Source organism: Anser cygnoides, chromosome 10 (genome assembly GCF_040182565.1).
Source record: "Anser cygnoides isolate HZ-2024a breed goose chromosome 10, Taihu_goose_T2T_genome, whole genome shotgun sequence".
NCBI classification, from domain to species: Eukaryota; Metazoa; Chordata; class Aves; order Anseriformes; family Anatidae; genus Anser; species Anser cygnoides.
Window position 1 is genome coordinate 6,333,103 of NC_089882.1, and position 12,088 is coordinate 6,345,190.

Genomic DNA, 12,088 nt, shown 5'->3' on the forward strand with positions numbered 1-12,088 from the left:
CACTCTCCAAACTCAACTTTGGTGGCAAAGCAATGGACTGGTCACAATGTGTAGTCTTCTTACATGACGGTGGCTATAGAGATAATCAAACTGGTGGCTTAGGTCTGGAAAAAAAAAAACAAAAACAACAACAAAAAAAAACAGTGAAAGCATGCTTTAAGTAAAACTTAACATACTTTAGGCTTCATTTGAATAAATTTATTAACACCAAGTGTGTTATGCATATTTTATATTGCAGCCACGGTACCATGACATCATATGTATTGAGAGGCAAATCATTCAAAGGCCTGTGCTATACCATAAGATTTATTATGTAGATCTGTAAGGAACTAATTTAAAGTACAGTTATATTTTGAGAAAAATTAAATATGGAGCCTTAATAGTCAATTTAACTTTTGGTTGATGTGCCAGTTTCCTTACTGAAATCAGCATATAAATTTTCTTTTACAGGCAAAGTACTACCAGTCAAAAAAGGCTAGAAGTTATTAGAGTCTGAAAAAAATAATTCTGAGGCAGTCTTGGAAAGCGTCAGTTAGACCAGAATGAGCTCTCTGATGAAACTTCTTATCTTTCACCGACTCATCTTATGTGAATTTGAACTTATCTAGAGAGCATGGTGTCTAGTGGTTCATAATTTAGCTTCCTGTCCAACACACTTACCATAGATTGTACTGGCAAGGTCCAAAAGTTAATTAGTGCTGAAGTTCTCTGGAAATGCATCAAAAGTTTCTGAGGCCTTGGTCTAAGTCAAATCAGCATCTGAAATTACATGCCATTAACTTCTTAATACAAAAAATGCATTCTATATACAATGCATCGCCAATTTCTGCATGTGAAAAAATGGGACATGGGAACATTTAGGCTGAATATTAAAACTGTCCATCCGTTTTAGATCATCGAGGAGAACGATCTATTTTGAAGCAAGTATTTGCTTTTTGTGCATGTCAACAAAACACTGCACAGTATTTAAACTGCTGTTTGAGTTCTGTATGAGTGAAGATGTTTTCTCATGAAGAGATGCCAGATCCTTTGGATTTCCAGCAAGAAGATCAATCTTTATCAGCATGGAAGAATGTCTGTCTATTTTGTTTTTTAAGCTTTGTCAGCAGAGGTTTTATCCCTTCAGGACAAACATTTGAATGCATTTCAGAGGGGACAGGAAGAAGAGAATCAGTAGTATTTAAAAATGTAGAGAATGATGTGGAACCAGAATACCAATCATCGTCTAATAACAGAATAATCAGATTAATTTTACATTAAATTCTATATTTAAAGAGTTGGCTTTTAAACAGACTTTTCTGCCTTTATCAATTTCCTTAAGCCTCTTGTATTTTGTCCCAAATGCTGTTTCCTTGGCATCACCAGGCTCTGCCTTTATTCATACAATCTGGTTCACATCTGCCTGCTCTCCTGCGAGACACTTATGGAGCTGGGCATCCTGTTCCAGCAGTACTTGTGGGACTGATCTTCTGTGTTTTCCTGCTCCCCTGCGCTGCTCTGCATTTCAGCTTTTGAAATCACTTTATCCTTAATACCTTAATTCGAATTACATTAGGCCCAAACCTTCCATTCCTACTCACTTCTCGGCTTCCCTCTCTCCAGAGGTATTTCTTCTCACTAGGTGCTGTACTTATACATACAAGCAGTTGTATTCTGAGCCGTGGCACTGGATTTACTTTCAGCAGTCTGTTGTATTTAAGGATCAGTATCTGGCCACGTCCGATGCCAACACTTTCAGCTATCCCTGCGGTGATCAGAGGAAAGCGCTGGGGTGATGGGGGCAGCCTTCCCCCCACAGCACCCCATCCTCTGAGGATTTTGCCACGTTTCTAAGGCTTGCGGCGACGGTAGTTGATGCTTAGGGCCTTAACAACATCAAATACTGCTTTCAGTTGTTGAGACCGTTTACACAACCCCAGAACCAGGACGCCAGGGGCACCAAATCACCACAGTCAGTGCCGTGGCTTCTCTACGGAGAACCGAGGGGGGAAGAGCCCGCGCCATGCTGTGAGGGGAAAACCGAGCCCAGGGCCAGCATGGGAGCGCTCGCATCCCTTCCAGCGCCCTCCTCCGAGGGCGGGCAGCGGTTCGGAGGCGGCCTGGGAAGGACAGCCCTGTGAGGGCCGGGCTTGTGGGGCCTGTGCGGGCCGGTTCTGTGCGAGGCCGCCCCTGAAGGCGGAGCTGCCGCCCGGGCCCGCACATGCGCTGCCGCCACAGCTCGGCACGGGCGGCCTCGGGCATGGTGAGTGGCGGCGGCACGGCCTCGTCGTGCCTCGTCCCGTCCCTCCGGCGGTGCCCCGGGTGCGGTCGCCGGGCTCTGCCCCCGGGCTGCAGCCGGCCCCCGGCCGAGCCCTCGCCTCCTGGGGCGGCTGCGGGAGCCGGGCGGGCAGGCGGGTCCCGTGCGGCGCCCCGGGGGAGAGGTGCGATAGGCAACTGTTCACGTGCGCAGCAGGGCCGGGTTGTGTGTTTTTTTTTTTTTTTTTAAAGGAGAAAAGGCTGGGAAACTTAGTTATTCGGGAAAACCCGGCGTTAAGTTGGAGCAGGCGCTGCTGGGGATGGGGTGGTGTGGGGGGGCCAGCGGCGGCTGGGGCTGGGGGGCGGCACGGGGGGAGCCGCACTTTCCAGGTGGCGCTCCGCGGTTTTTTCTTTCTTAGGTAATTTTTTTTTTTAATTACAACTGTATTCTAAAATAAACCTAAAAAAAAAAATCCTGCATAAGGAAGCTTTCGAAGGGTGAGACAGGTTGTATATATCAGATGGGTAGTACTTTGTAAAGTCGTTCTCTCGTTCAAGATATTTACTCGCCCGTGTACAAACACACATCTGATGCTGTTAGATGACGATTTAAACCTTAAAAACACTCACTGAAGGAGATGCCAAGTACAGGTAACTTAATTCCGTGCAACTTGTTGTATTCAGGTGGTCTTTGGCTGAATCTTCAGGCGGAACTGACATTGAGCTGCTTCCTCAGGATTGCTGAAACTGATCGGAAAACTGCGAACTGATCAAAATAGTAAGTGTGCTTGCCTTGGACGTGAGGAAATCCCGAGGCTGTCAGTTGCTTGTGTTGCTGAGACACCTCTCGTGGCCCGAGCCCACTGCGCAGGAGCACCCCTGACTTGCCCTGCACGTACAGTCCCCGTGGCCTGTGTGGTAAATGTGGCACGAAGGGCAGTACGCTCAGGGTGTGCGCTCAGATCTCTGTGGGGTGTACTCAGTCTGTTGCTTGTGTTCTGGCTCGCGTGCGTGCCACTGTAAAGTACAGCTGTAGTTGTTATAAAATACTGCTGTTTTTCAACGTTTTTAATCGTGGTTTATGGTCAGTTCACTGTGAAATAGTAAACGACGGTTGCAAGAAATTGTCAAGTTTGAGGACTGAACTTGGTGTGCTTTTTATGACGAATGTAGTAAGTACTTTTGTGCGCTCCAAATGTTTGCGTTCTTTTATGATAAGTTTTCGTTATGGTGCAGCATGATGGTACCTTCATACCCTTGATAGGAACACATTTTTTGTTGCTGTTTTCTTGAGTATGTAGAAGATAATTCTGTGAGAATCTGAAATGTTTTTCAGAATTTTCAAGAGACACTATTTACTGTCATAAAATGGAAACTACAACATATTAACCTTTTCTTGTTTTCCTGTTTTGATAGGGCCGTATAGTCAGTGGTCGCTTTGCCTGCGGCATTCACCATGATAACTCCAGCTTTTGAGCTGAGCCAGGATCCGGATTTTCTTACAATAATCATTGAAGTACCTTATGCGAGAGCTTCAGAGTTCGACTTGTATTTTGAAGGGGAAGATTTTAAATTTTATTCTAAGCCTTACTTTCTCAGGCAAGTAGTGGAAACATTTAAAAAAAAAAACTTTGGGCTTCATCAAATATATAAAAGTCAGTAGAAAATGAACTTCATGTGCGGTATTTCAGATCATTCTTTATCTACAGCTCTGACATTCTTGACTTTGGGCAGCCCATCTTTTTGGAAGGAATTGTTTTTATGGATCCGTCCTCTTTCTTTCCAGACATTAAGTCACCTTAAAAGGAACTTAAATAACTGCTTTGCTGAGTTTATCATACAATAGAGCTTTAGTTGTAAAATGACAACACAGTTCTTTGGATCCATGTAAGTGATAGAGAGCCAGGTACAATATATTTGATGAAGAATGTATTTTGATGCCTAATAACATACGGAGAAAAGTCATGTGAGTACAGGTGGTAGGAATTGATGTTCCAGTCTACAGCTTGCAAGTTCCCCGCTATGCTGCAGAAAAGGAACAACAGGCAGTCTCAGTATGGAATTACTAAGGGAACCTTTGGCATGTAAGAGCTGATGAGAGTTGTTAACCCTTCTTGTTTTCTGTTTCTTGTGTTCTTGGATAAGCTTCCCCAATACATGTTAGCAGACCACAAGGGGTCTTAGTAGATTGGTAGAATGCAGTGAATTAGTTACCTCGTGTCAAGTCACTGTGGATTAGCTTGGAATTTTTAAATTACAGAATCTTCCAAATGCTGCATGTAATGCCAAGGATGTTGTTCGTCTCTGTGGTGGCTGTGACCCTGAACTTCACAGGGATTTAGCTTCATGGCTTCTGTTAGTATCAAGAGGAGTCATGTAGTTCAATTGTTTGTGCTGCTTTTGGAATGTGCCTTACGCGTCTGTGTGCTGAGATGTTAAGTTGCAGAATTAGTCGGGCATTCAGTCATCATCTCACTTCTTGCCCACAGGTTGACGCTTCCTGGAAGAATTGTGGAAGATGGCAGAGAAAAAGCATCTTACAATGCAGACAAACGTACGCTTAATGTTCTTAGTATATTTGTTGTTAAGAATGTTACTAACTCTCCAGTAACTTATACTTCCTTGCACTGGCATTGCATTTAGCGAAGTATATGATAATGTAAAAAAATTCAAAGCTTCTCCTATGTTATGTGGTATTAAAAAAAATTGCTGGGGATTTGCTGTACTTAAGCTATCATGAAGCACAAAAGACATTCCGTAACTGTCCTAATAATGAAAAAAATACGTACAAGTTCCCTTCAAGCCCACAGGGGCCAGACATGCCATTGTACAAAGATCATTATTCTAGCAAATCCGCAATGAAGTCAGATAGTACTAAGTACAAATGAGATAATCCTGAGACAGTCTCATAACAGTCTCTTAAGGTGGATGGTGTTTCTGGAAAACAGTATTTACCTTTTGGAATAAACTCATTCATAAACAAAAGGCTTGCAAAGCCTTCATTATGTACTGACTCGGAACAATAATCAGAATGTTGAATAGCTTCCTATGATCCGTTGATGACTTGATTGGTGGAAGGATTCAGAATAAACTCAAGCTTGTTTTCTGTTGGTGTGTTATGCAATGTGAGTCAAGAGACTGCAACTCATTAAATATTCTCTTCCGTGCTTTATCATAAAAATCTTTGATTTCTGTGAAACTTGTTAGGGGTGTTTAAAAACGTGCACAGAGATAGATGCACAATAAAATGCTACCTGCATGTATCCCAATTTCTGTGAGCCTTTTCCATTAGAGGAAAAATGCACATTTTTTGTTTGTCATGGTTATTTTAATATCATAACTATATTCTGACTTTCCTTTAAGGGACCTTGACAATTCGATTACCTAAGGAGAGTCCTGGGCAGTATTTTGAAGGACTGGATATGGTGACATCCCTTTTAGCACCAAAAAAATCAAGATCAGCAAAACATTTAGTGGAGGAGATAGGTAAGACAAAAAGTCTTAGTTATATTATCGATACAGATACATAATAAAATAGTTAGGAAAATAGATCTACCTATATTTATTTTATATATATATATATATATATATATATATATATATATATAAAAGAGTATTTCTACTCTTACCTAGTCCAAGGTACAAGCAGAGTATGAATGAGACTGGAATTACTAGTAAGTATTGAAAGGAATGTCTTGAGTTGAGGAGTTAGTGATGTATCTGTAGGCTTAGTTGTGATCACATTTTTTAAAATGTGTTTACTATCTGCTAATCCTCTGTAGATCTTTGTACCCCTCTAGTGGCTGTATACAGTGGACCAATGATTTCAGACTTTGAGTGAGTGTACTCAAAAAGCTTTAGTTTTCCTCATCTCCATTTTTGAAATTTGTTGAATCTAGAGCAGGATCTGTGATTATTGGTCTAATCATCTGCTTGTCTGAAACACTTTAGTGTCCAGTGAATGTCTTTTTTTCTTTGTTCACTAAAATCCTTTGTGATAGAGGCAGTGTAGTCCAGTGTGAACTGTGATACAGGCACATGCCACCCTTCAACCTTACGATGCAATTGGAAAAAAAAATGGGGCTTGTGTGTGAAAGCGATACTTTTGCAGGTTCCAGGTGACAAGAGTGATAATTTTTTGGAAGACCGCCCTTTGGGGATAGCGGCACAAGAAGTCCAATGAAACCTCACAAATTCTGAACATCCATATTTGGGAATTTGTGCGTTGCATCAACAGAAAAAAAAAGAAGCTTTTTCCTAATCTTTGTCTTTTTGCCTTGTTATCTATGAATCTAGTCTGTTACAGCTAATTTTAATTCAAACTGATTGGTTTATTTGGTAGGGAAGTTCTCAGGATGCTCTCAGTCAACTGGATAAAATAAGGGGAGATTTGGAGTTGTGCTGTTCACGTTTGTCTCTGTCTGCTGCCTCTGTTTTTTCCCCTCTTTGTTTTTCTGGAAGTTACAGCTGACCCAGTGTAGTAAAACATTTCTTAAAGACGTAACAATGAAAAATGCTTATTTTGTTATTGGTGTTTGCCTTTCTTTTAAGTCATATACACTTCCTACACAATAATTTTTTTCCTTTGACCATGCAATATATGCAGGTGCCTCTGCTGCGTTGTCTGAGGAGGAGGAGGAGGAAGAATTTGAATGGGAAATAGAGCAGACCCCTTATGAAGAAACTGCAGAAAGCTTTCCACCACTACAGTACTGCTATGGATTTGGGAATTTGCGTTCGGGGGTGTTCCAGCGGCTGCAGGTAGATGCGTTTTTAATTTTCTAACAAAAGTTCCAGGTAGCTTTCCTGTTGGATAGACTTTCTGGCTCATTCCATAGTCAGGAGGGGATTGTTAGGTAACAGATCTCCATTGTCCCATTCTGAGACATGCCCTTGCATGTAATAGTACAGACAGATCTTTGTTTTTCAGCGAAAATAGAGATGCTTGAGTGAGTTAATTGTGTATCAGAGTTATTTCATATTAGGTGATTTTTTTTAATTGAATAAATATTTAGATTTAAAAAAATGCAGAGTGAAGCCCTTCTACTGTTAGACTTGTAAAATATTTCATGAAGAGGGCAATGCCTAGCTATCTACTATGTTGAATAAAATAAATTGAAATATAACTAGGTGGTATTTACTGGTTGAGATCGTGATTCTTCAAGGTGATAGCCCACCTGGTATCTGTTAGATTTACTAGGGTTATGCTGATGCGCTGGAACTTTCTTTTGTGGATTAGTTGGCAGGGCAGAAGTTCTAAAATGTGGTTACTTTGCTATTGTACATTCAGAAGTTCTTTTATTTCATGAATAGATGGAAGGTAATCTACACCCAGTAATGTGCAAGGTAGGAGAATACCTTTCATAGTGTACAAAGATTTTATTCAAGTAGTAGTTGATAATTTATTTCTTTTTAATGTTCTGCTTAAGTTCTTACACCAAGCAATTTTGGCAGTAGGTGTTTAAATCATATAAGTGTAAGTTACTACTGCATGAATTGTAGGATTTTAAGGCCTTGGAGCAGAATGATTGCTATTTGCGGAGAAAGTATTTGCGTTCTGTTCAGATATATCCACTGGTTTATTACCATGAAATTTCTGAAGTACATTTCCCATCAGCATTAAAGTGCCACTGCTTAATGATATTTAAAAGGGCACTACAATTGCCTGTTAATTAATGTATGGCCACTTCAGAGTGTAGCAGTAATCTCAAGAGTCACAAGAACAATATCTGTGATTTTTATCTTGCCTTCTTGTGGTTGTGTGCTTTTGTTAAACATTACAATTGTCATCATACTGCAAAATAACCTGTCTGCCCGATGATAAAAAGGCATTAATAGAACTCATAGTATTTGAAGCTCCTTAGAATTTGTTATAATTGTAACTTGTTGGAATTTTGACGTTTTATTTGCATAGCAGAGCCTGGATTTGAAAGACTTGAAAGGGAGGTTGGACAGCATCTAGGCTTTACCCTGTAATGCTTATAAGCATCCTTCATAAACTTTTACTGAATGAATCTTGCACATTGTATCTGCAGCTTTGTCATCTCACTATTGATGCATTTTCAGGATGAACTCAGTGATGTTGTAGACATTAAGGATCCAGACAAAACTCCAGTATGTGAACGTAGGAAGAAACGCCTGGCAGCAGAAGCTGCCAAGTTCGATCCTGATCATTACCTGTGAGTACTGATTTATTTTACCTGGTCAAGTAAAAGTATCTCAATTGAAATACTCACTTCTTCTCTGGGTGCTTGGTTTTAAGAACACTTGTGGAAATAATAGCTTTGCTTCTTATCTGCCCCTTTGTCTCATCACAGTAGGCCTCGGTGGATGTTACTGAGAGCAGCCCTGAGGAGAAGGACACGGGGGTGTTGGTTGATGAGAAGCTTGGCTTGAGCTGGCAGTGTGTGCCCTTGCAGCCCAGAAAGCCAATCGTGTACTATGACTTTTTTTTTTTTTTCCCCAGAGCTGACTCTTTTGAAGATGAAGCTATTCAGCATGTTTTGAAATACAAACCGTGGTGGGTTGAGGCTCATGAAAAAATGACAGCCTTGCAGGGAAAAAGTCATCAGAAACACGACAGCAATACATTAGGTGAGGGCGTTTTATATATATATGTGTATGTACGCACCTATTACAGAATAATTGCTGTGAAGCCTTGTTATGTTCTAGGTTATCATCCTTAAAGGAAAAAGTATGGTGTTAGCCTACAATTTTTGGTCTGGCAGACAAGTATTCTGTTACTGTCTTGCTTCGTTGAAGGACGGTTGTATACTGAAATCGGCAAGAGTTGTATGTGGAGCAGTTCACAGTACATTATAAAGCAGTCATTTCATTTAAAGTATTTACCTGTTAGTTTGTGGAGTGTAGTGTGTGATCTGGTTTTGGTCTCCATAATAAATTTGGGAATTAACTGTTCTTGAAGGCCATCTTAGAATTTCAGGTATGTGCAGAAAAAAAAGTTTCCTTTTAAGAGTATGCTGGGACTTTTCAAGATTTTAAAGGAGCTGCCACAGTCAGCAAGTCACAGCGTCTGCACTCAAATGAAGCCTGTCTTTGTGTTGTCATTGTATTAGTTAGAACGTGAGTCACTTGTTTGTTGCTGGTGCTTTTCCGATTTTTCAGGTAATTGTTCCCCTTTTCTAGTTGTGTTTTGAAAGAAGAGATAGTCTAAACTGTATTTTGCGCCCACTTAAAAATGTGGTGCAGACACTTCACAGCAAGTTTTCCAACAAGCAGTTGTGGAAGACTCCTAGCCCTTATCTCTCTTTGATGGTCATGTTTTCTGTGGGATGTTTCATTTATACAGTGCCACAGACGTTCATGGTACTTATTACTTAACTGTTTTTATGGTTCCGAGAGACTTTTTTTTCAAGGGAAAATCTTTGTGTTGGTTTAGAAGCTAAATAGATGACCTTGTAACAGTACTGTTAACAGATAACTGAGATTACCTTTCTGAACACAATGATTGTAGAGACTATTACAAGTTACTATTATGCATATTCTTTTATTGTCCTTTCCTCATTTCCTCTGTAGTATGAAAATCCTGTGTTTCTGAAGCGGATAACGATAATCCCTTTAGCAGAGGTTCTGTAACAAATAAAATATTAGCGCGCTAATAATACCTGCACTTTCACATTTTCTACAGGGTTAGAACAATGGAATTTGGGTAAATGCTGTGTATTTTACTGCAAATGTAATCTGATCTTCATTACTGATCTCTCTTCAGCCTTTGAAACCAGAAATTAATTATATCCACCGTAAGCGTTTGATTTAAAAGGCGTTGGACAAAGGTACAAGAGGCTTGAAAATAGAATAATGAGGAGTTCTTTTGTTTGTTTTTACCCATTCTCTCCTTCGTGAATGAAATATTGATAATGTTTGTGTAAAGGAGTATAATGAAAATGAAGAGCTGCTGGATGATTTTATTGATAAAGAATAATTTTTTATTCCAAATTGAAGTTCTAAAAAAAAAAAACCACATGCATAGCGTTCTCGGACTTCAGGGGAAGCAACAATACAGAAGCTGCACAAAAGCCTGGTGAGCCTGCTAAGGAAAGTTATACAGAAATTGGGACTTCACAAAGGCTCATCTTTTCTCTAAAGCATTTGTTAAAACAGCCTTTTTTTGTAATAAGGATGATCAGAAAAAGCTTAGTGTGGCCTTCATATGGCAGAGTGAAGAGGCTCATGTAGTTTTGAGGATCTTGAGTAAATTTGAATAACATAAGTGTCCATCTGGTGTTTGGGCTAGGTAATGACAACAGGTCCCATGTGCCCTCCAGCTGAGAGCTCTGTTCTGGTAACTGAGTTTGGATGGCAACAGCAGCTAGCGATGGCAGGCAGCAGAACGGGGATCTGAAGCCATCGGAGGCTGCTAAACTGGAATGAGTTGTGGTAAAAGAAACCACCATGAGAGGGAGTACAGGTTCCACTTGAAGTTCTCTTATGTGGAAATAAGGGCAGGAGGGGGTCCAGGCCATTCGATCTGGAATCTGAGGATCAATAGGAGGATTAAAATGTTCTTGTATTGCTCTTACGGTTTATCCAGTCGAAGGGATTGGATAATCTGGGTTACACATCTGGTTTATCTGGGTTACAGATCCAGGAATTCTCACAAACTGGTTGCGATTTGATTGCATATCCGCATTAATATGTTTCCTAGTATGCATGTTGAGTAAATGGAAACGACGCAGAAAACACACGTAGAAGAAATAAGGACTGTGCTGAGTAAAGGACCTTCTTTACTACTTGAGAAACTTTGCATCATTTCCATTAGAAGTGGGGGGGAAATCTGACTGCATTCCGCCAAGGTGTGTTACGTACCTAGAAGGATGCGGAGACGGTCGCTGGTATTAGATGGTGCTTCTAGTAAGAAGCCTCTGAACAGCAACTGAGAGGGTGAGGTACTTCCATGCATACGGCTTGCCAAGAGACTACAAGTTTTATGGTGTTTAAAGCTGTTTACAACTCAGAATAGGTGTGCTACCATGGGCTGAAGGCTGGAGCAGCTGATTGCCAGAAGTCCTGTCTGACCTAGACTGCTCTATGGTTCTGCGAGTCTGACCACTGAGTTGGCTCTCTCTAGGTAGCACGTTATCTCAGTACCACACAGTAAGAAAGCACCCTCATCGTCCTGTTTAGAGATTAAATTGTACTTCACTGACAGTTGGGTACTGAGGAGCAATTTGAAATGTGTTAATGAGAAATGGTAGTTTAAAATAAGTAAATGAAGTGATTAAAAAAGTGAGGGTAGTCTCAGTATAGCAGTAGATTTGTTTATGAGATTAATTTGCACGATTCATTTAGATGTGCGTGTATGAATACACAGTCCTGTTGCAGCAGGAGGAGGTATGATTTTGGCAGTGACAAACATAAAATGCTTTAAAATCAAAGTTAAGTTGCAAATTTAGGATTTGATAAATAGTAGCAGATGCCGCTCTTCAGAAAGCGAATATGGATTGTTGTGGAGGCATCGTTAGATAAAACATTGGTAATGCCAATGGACAAAACACAGGCTTAATATAGCAGAAAATGTAATTATGATTTTACTTGTTCTGCTTACCTTGTACTATACACTTGTATTTTTGAATTAGGAAAACAAAGTAGGTGATGGTTTTGACATGTTAATAATTAGTTTTAGGCCTGGATAATTTATTCTTCAAGATCCTTAAGGAATTGATAGATCTTTATTTGTAAACTTCAAGTATTTTCTCCAGAGAGAAATTTTATTAAGAACACCTGGTACTTTGCAGTAACTAAGTTAATGAACATCTTGTAGCATTTACCTTTGGGATTTGTCTAGTCTTGCTGCTTCTTTGCTCTTGTCTAGTAGACTTTTTTCCGTGTTTAT

General features: G+C 40.3%; 1 protein-coding gene across 3 annotated transcripts in view; it reads left to right on the forward strand.

Moving 5' to 3' along the window:
* The first annotated feature begins 1,608 nt into the window (after positions 1 to 1,608).
* Positions 1,609 to 12,088, forward strand: part of SHQ1 (SHQ1, H/ACA ribonucleoprotein assembly factor) — a 48,163-nt gene continuing 37,683 nt past the window's right edge. The window contains exons 1-8 of one of the 3 annotated variants that reach the window (XM_048068461.2): positions 1,609 to 2,242; positions 2,920 to 3,013; positions 3,652 to 3,834; positions 4,725 to 4,789; positions 5,599 to 5,721; positions 6,842 to 6,996; positions 8,302 to 8,414; positions 8,702 to 8,829. In XM_048068461.2, coding sequence (XP_047924418.2) covers positions 3,692 to 3,834; positions 4,725 to 4,789; positions 5,599 to 5,721; positions 6,842 to 6,996; positions 8,302 to 8,414; positions 8,702 to 8,829 — 727 coding nt within the window. In that variant the 5' untranslated portion in view covers positions 1,609 to 2,242; positions 2,920 to 3,013; positions 3,652 to 3,691. Of the gene's footprint in view, positions 2,243 to 2,302; positions 2,421 to 2,919; positions 3,014 to 3,651; positions 3,835 to 4,724; positions 4,790 to 5,598; positions 5,722 to 6,841; positions 6,997 to 8,301; positions 8,415 to 8,701; positions 8,830 to 12,088 lie in introns of those variants that run through there. The other 2 variants (XM_048068470.2, XM_048068466.2) reach the window with 2 other exon arrangements.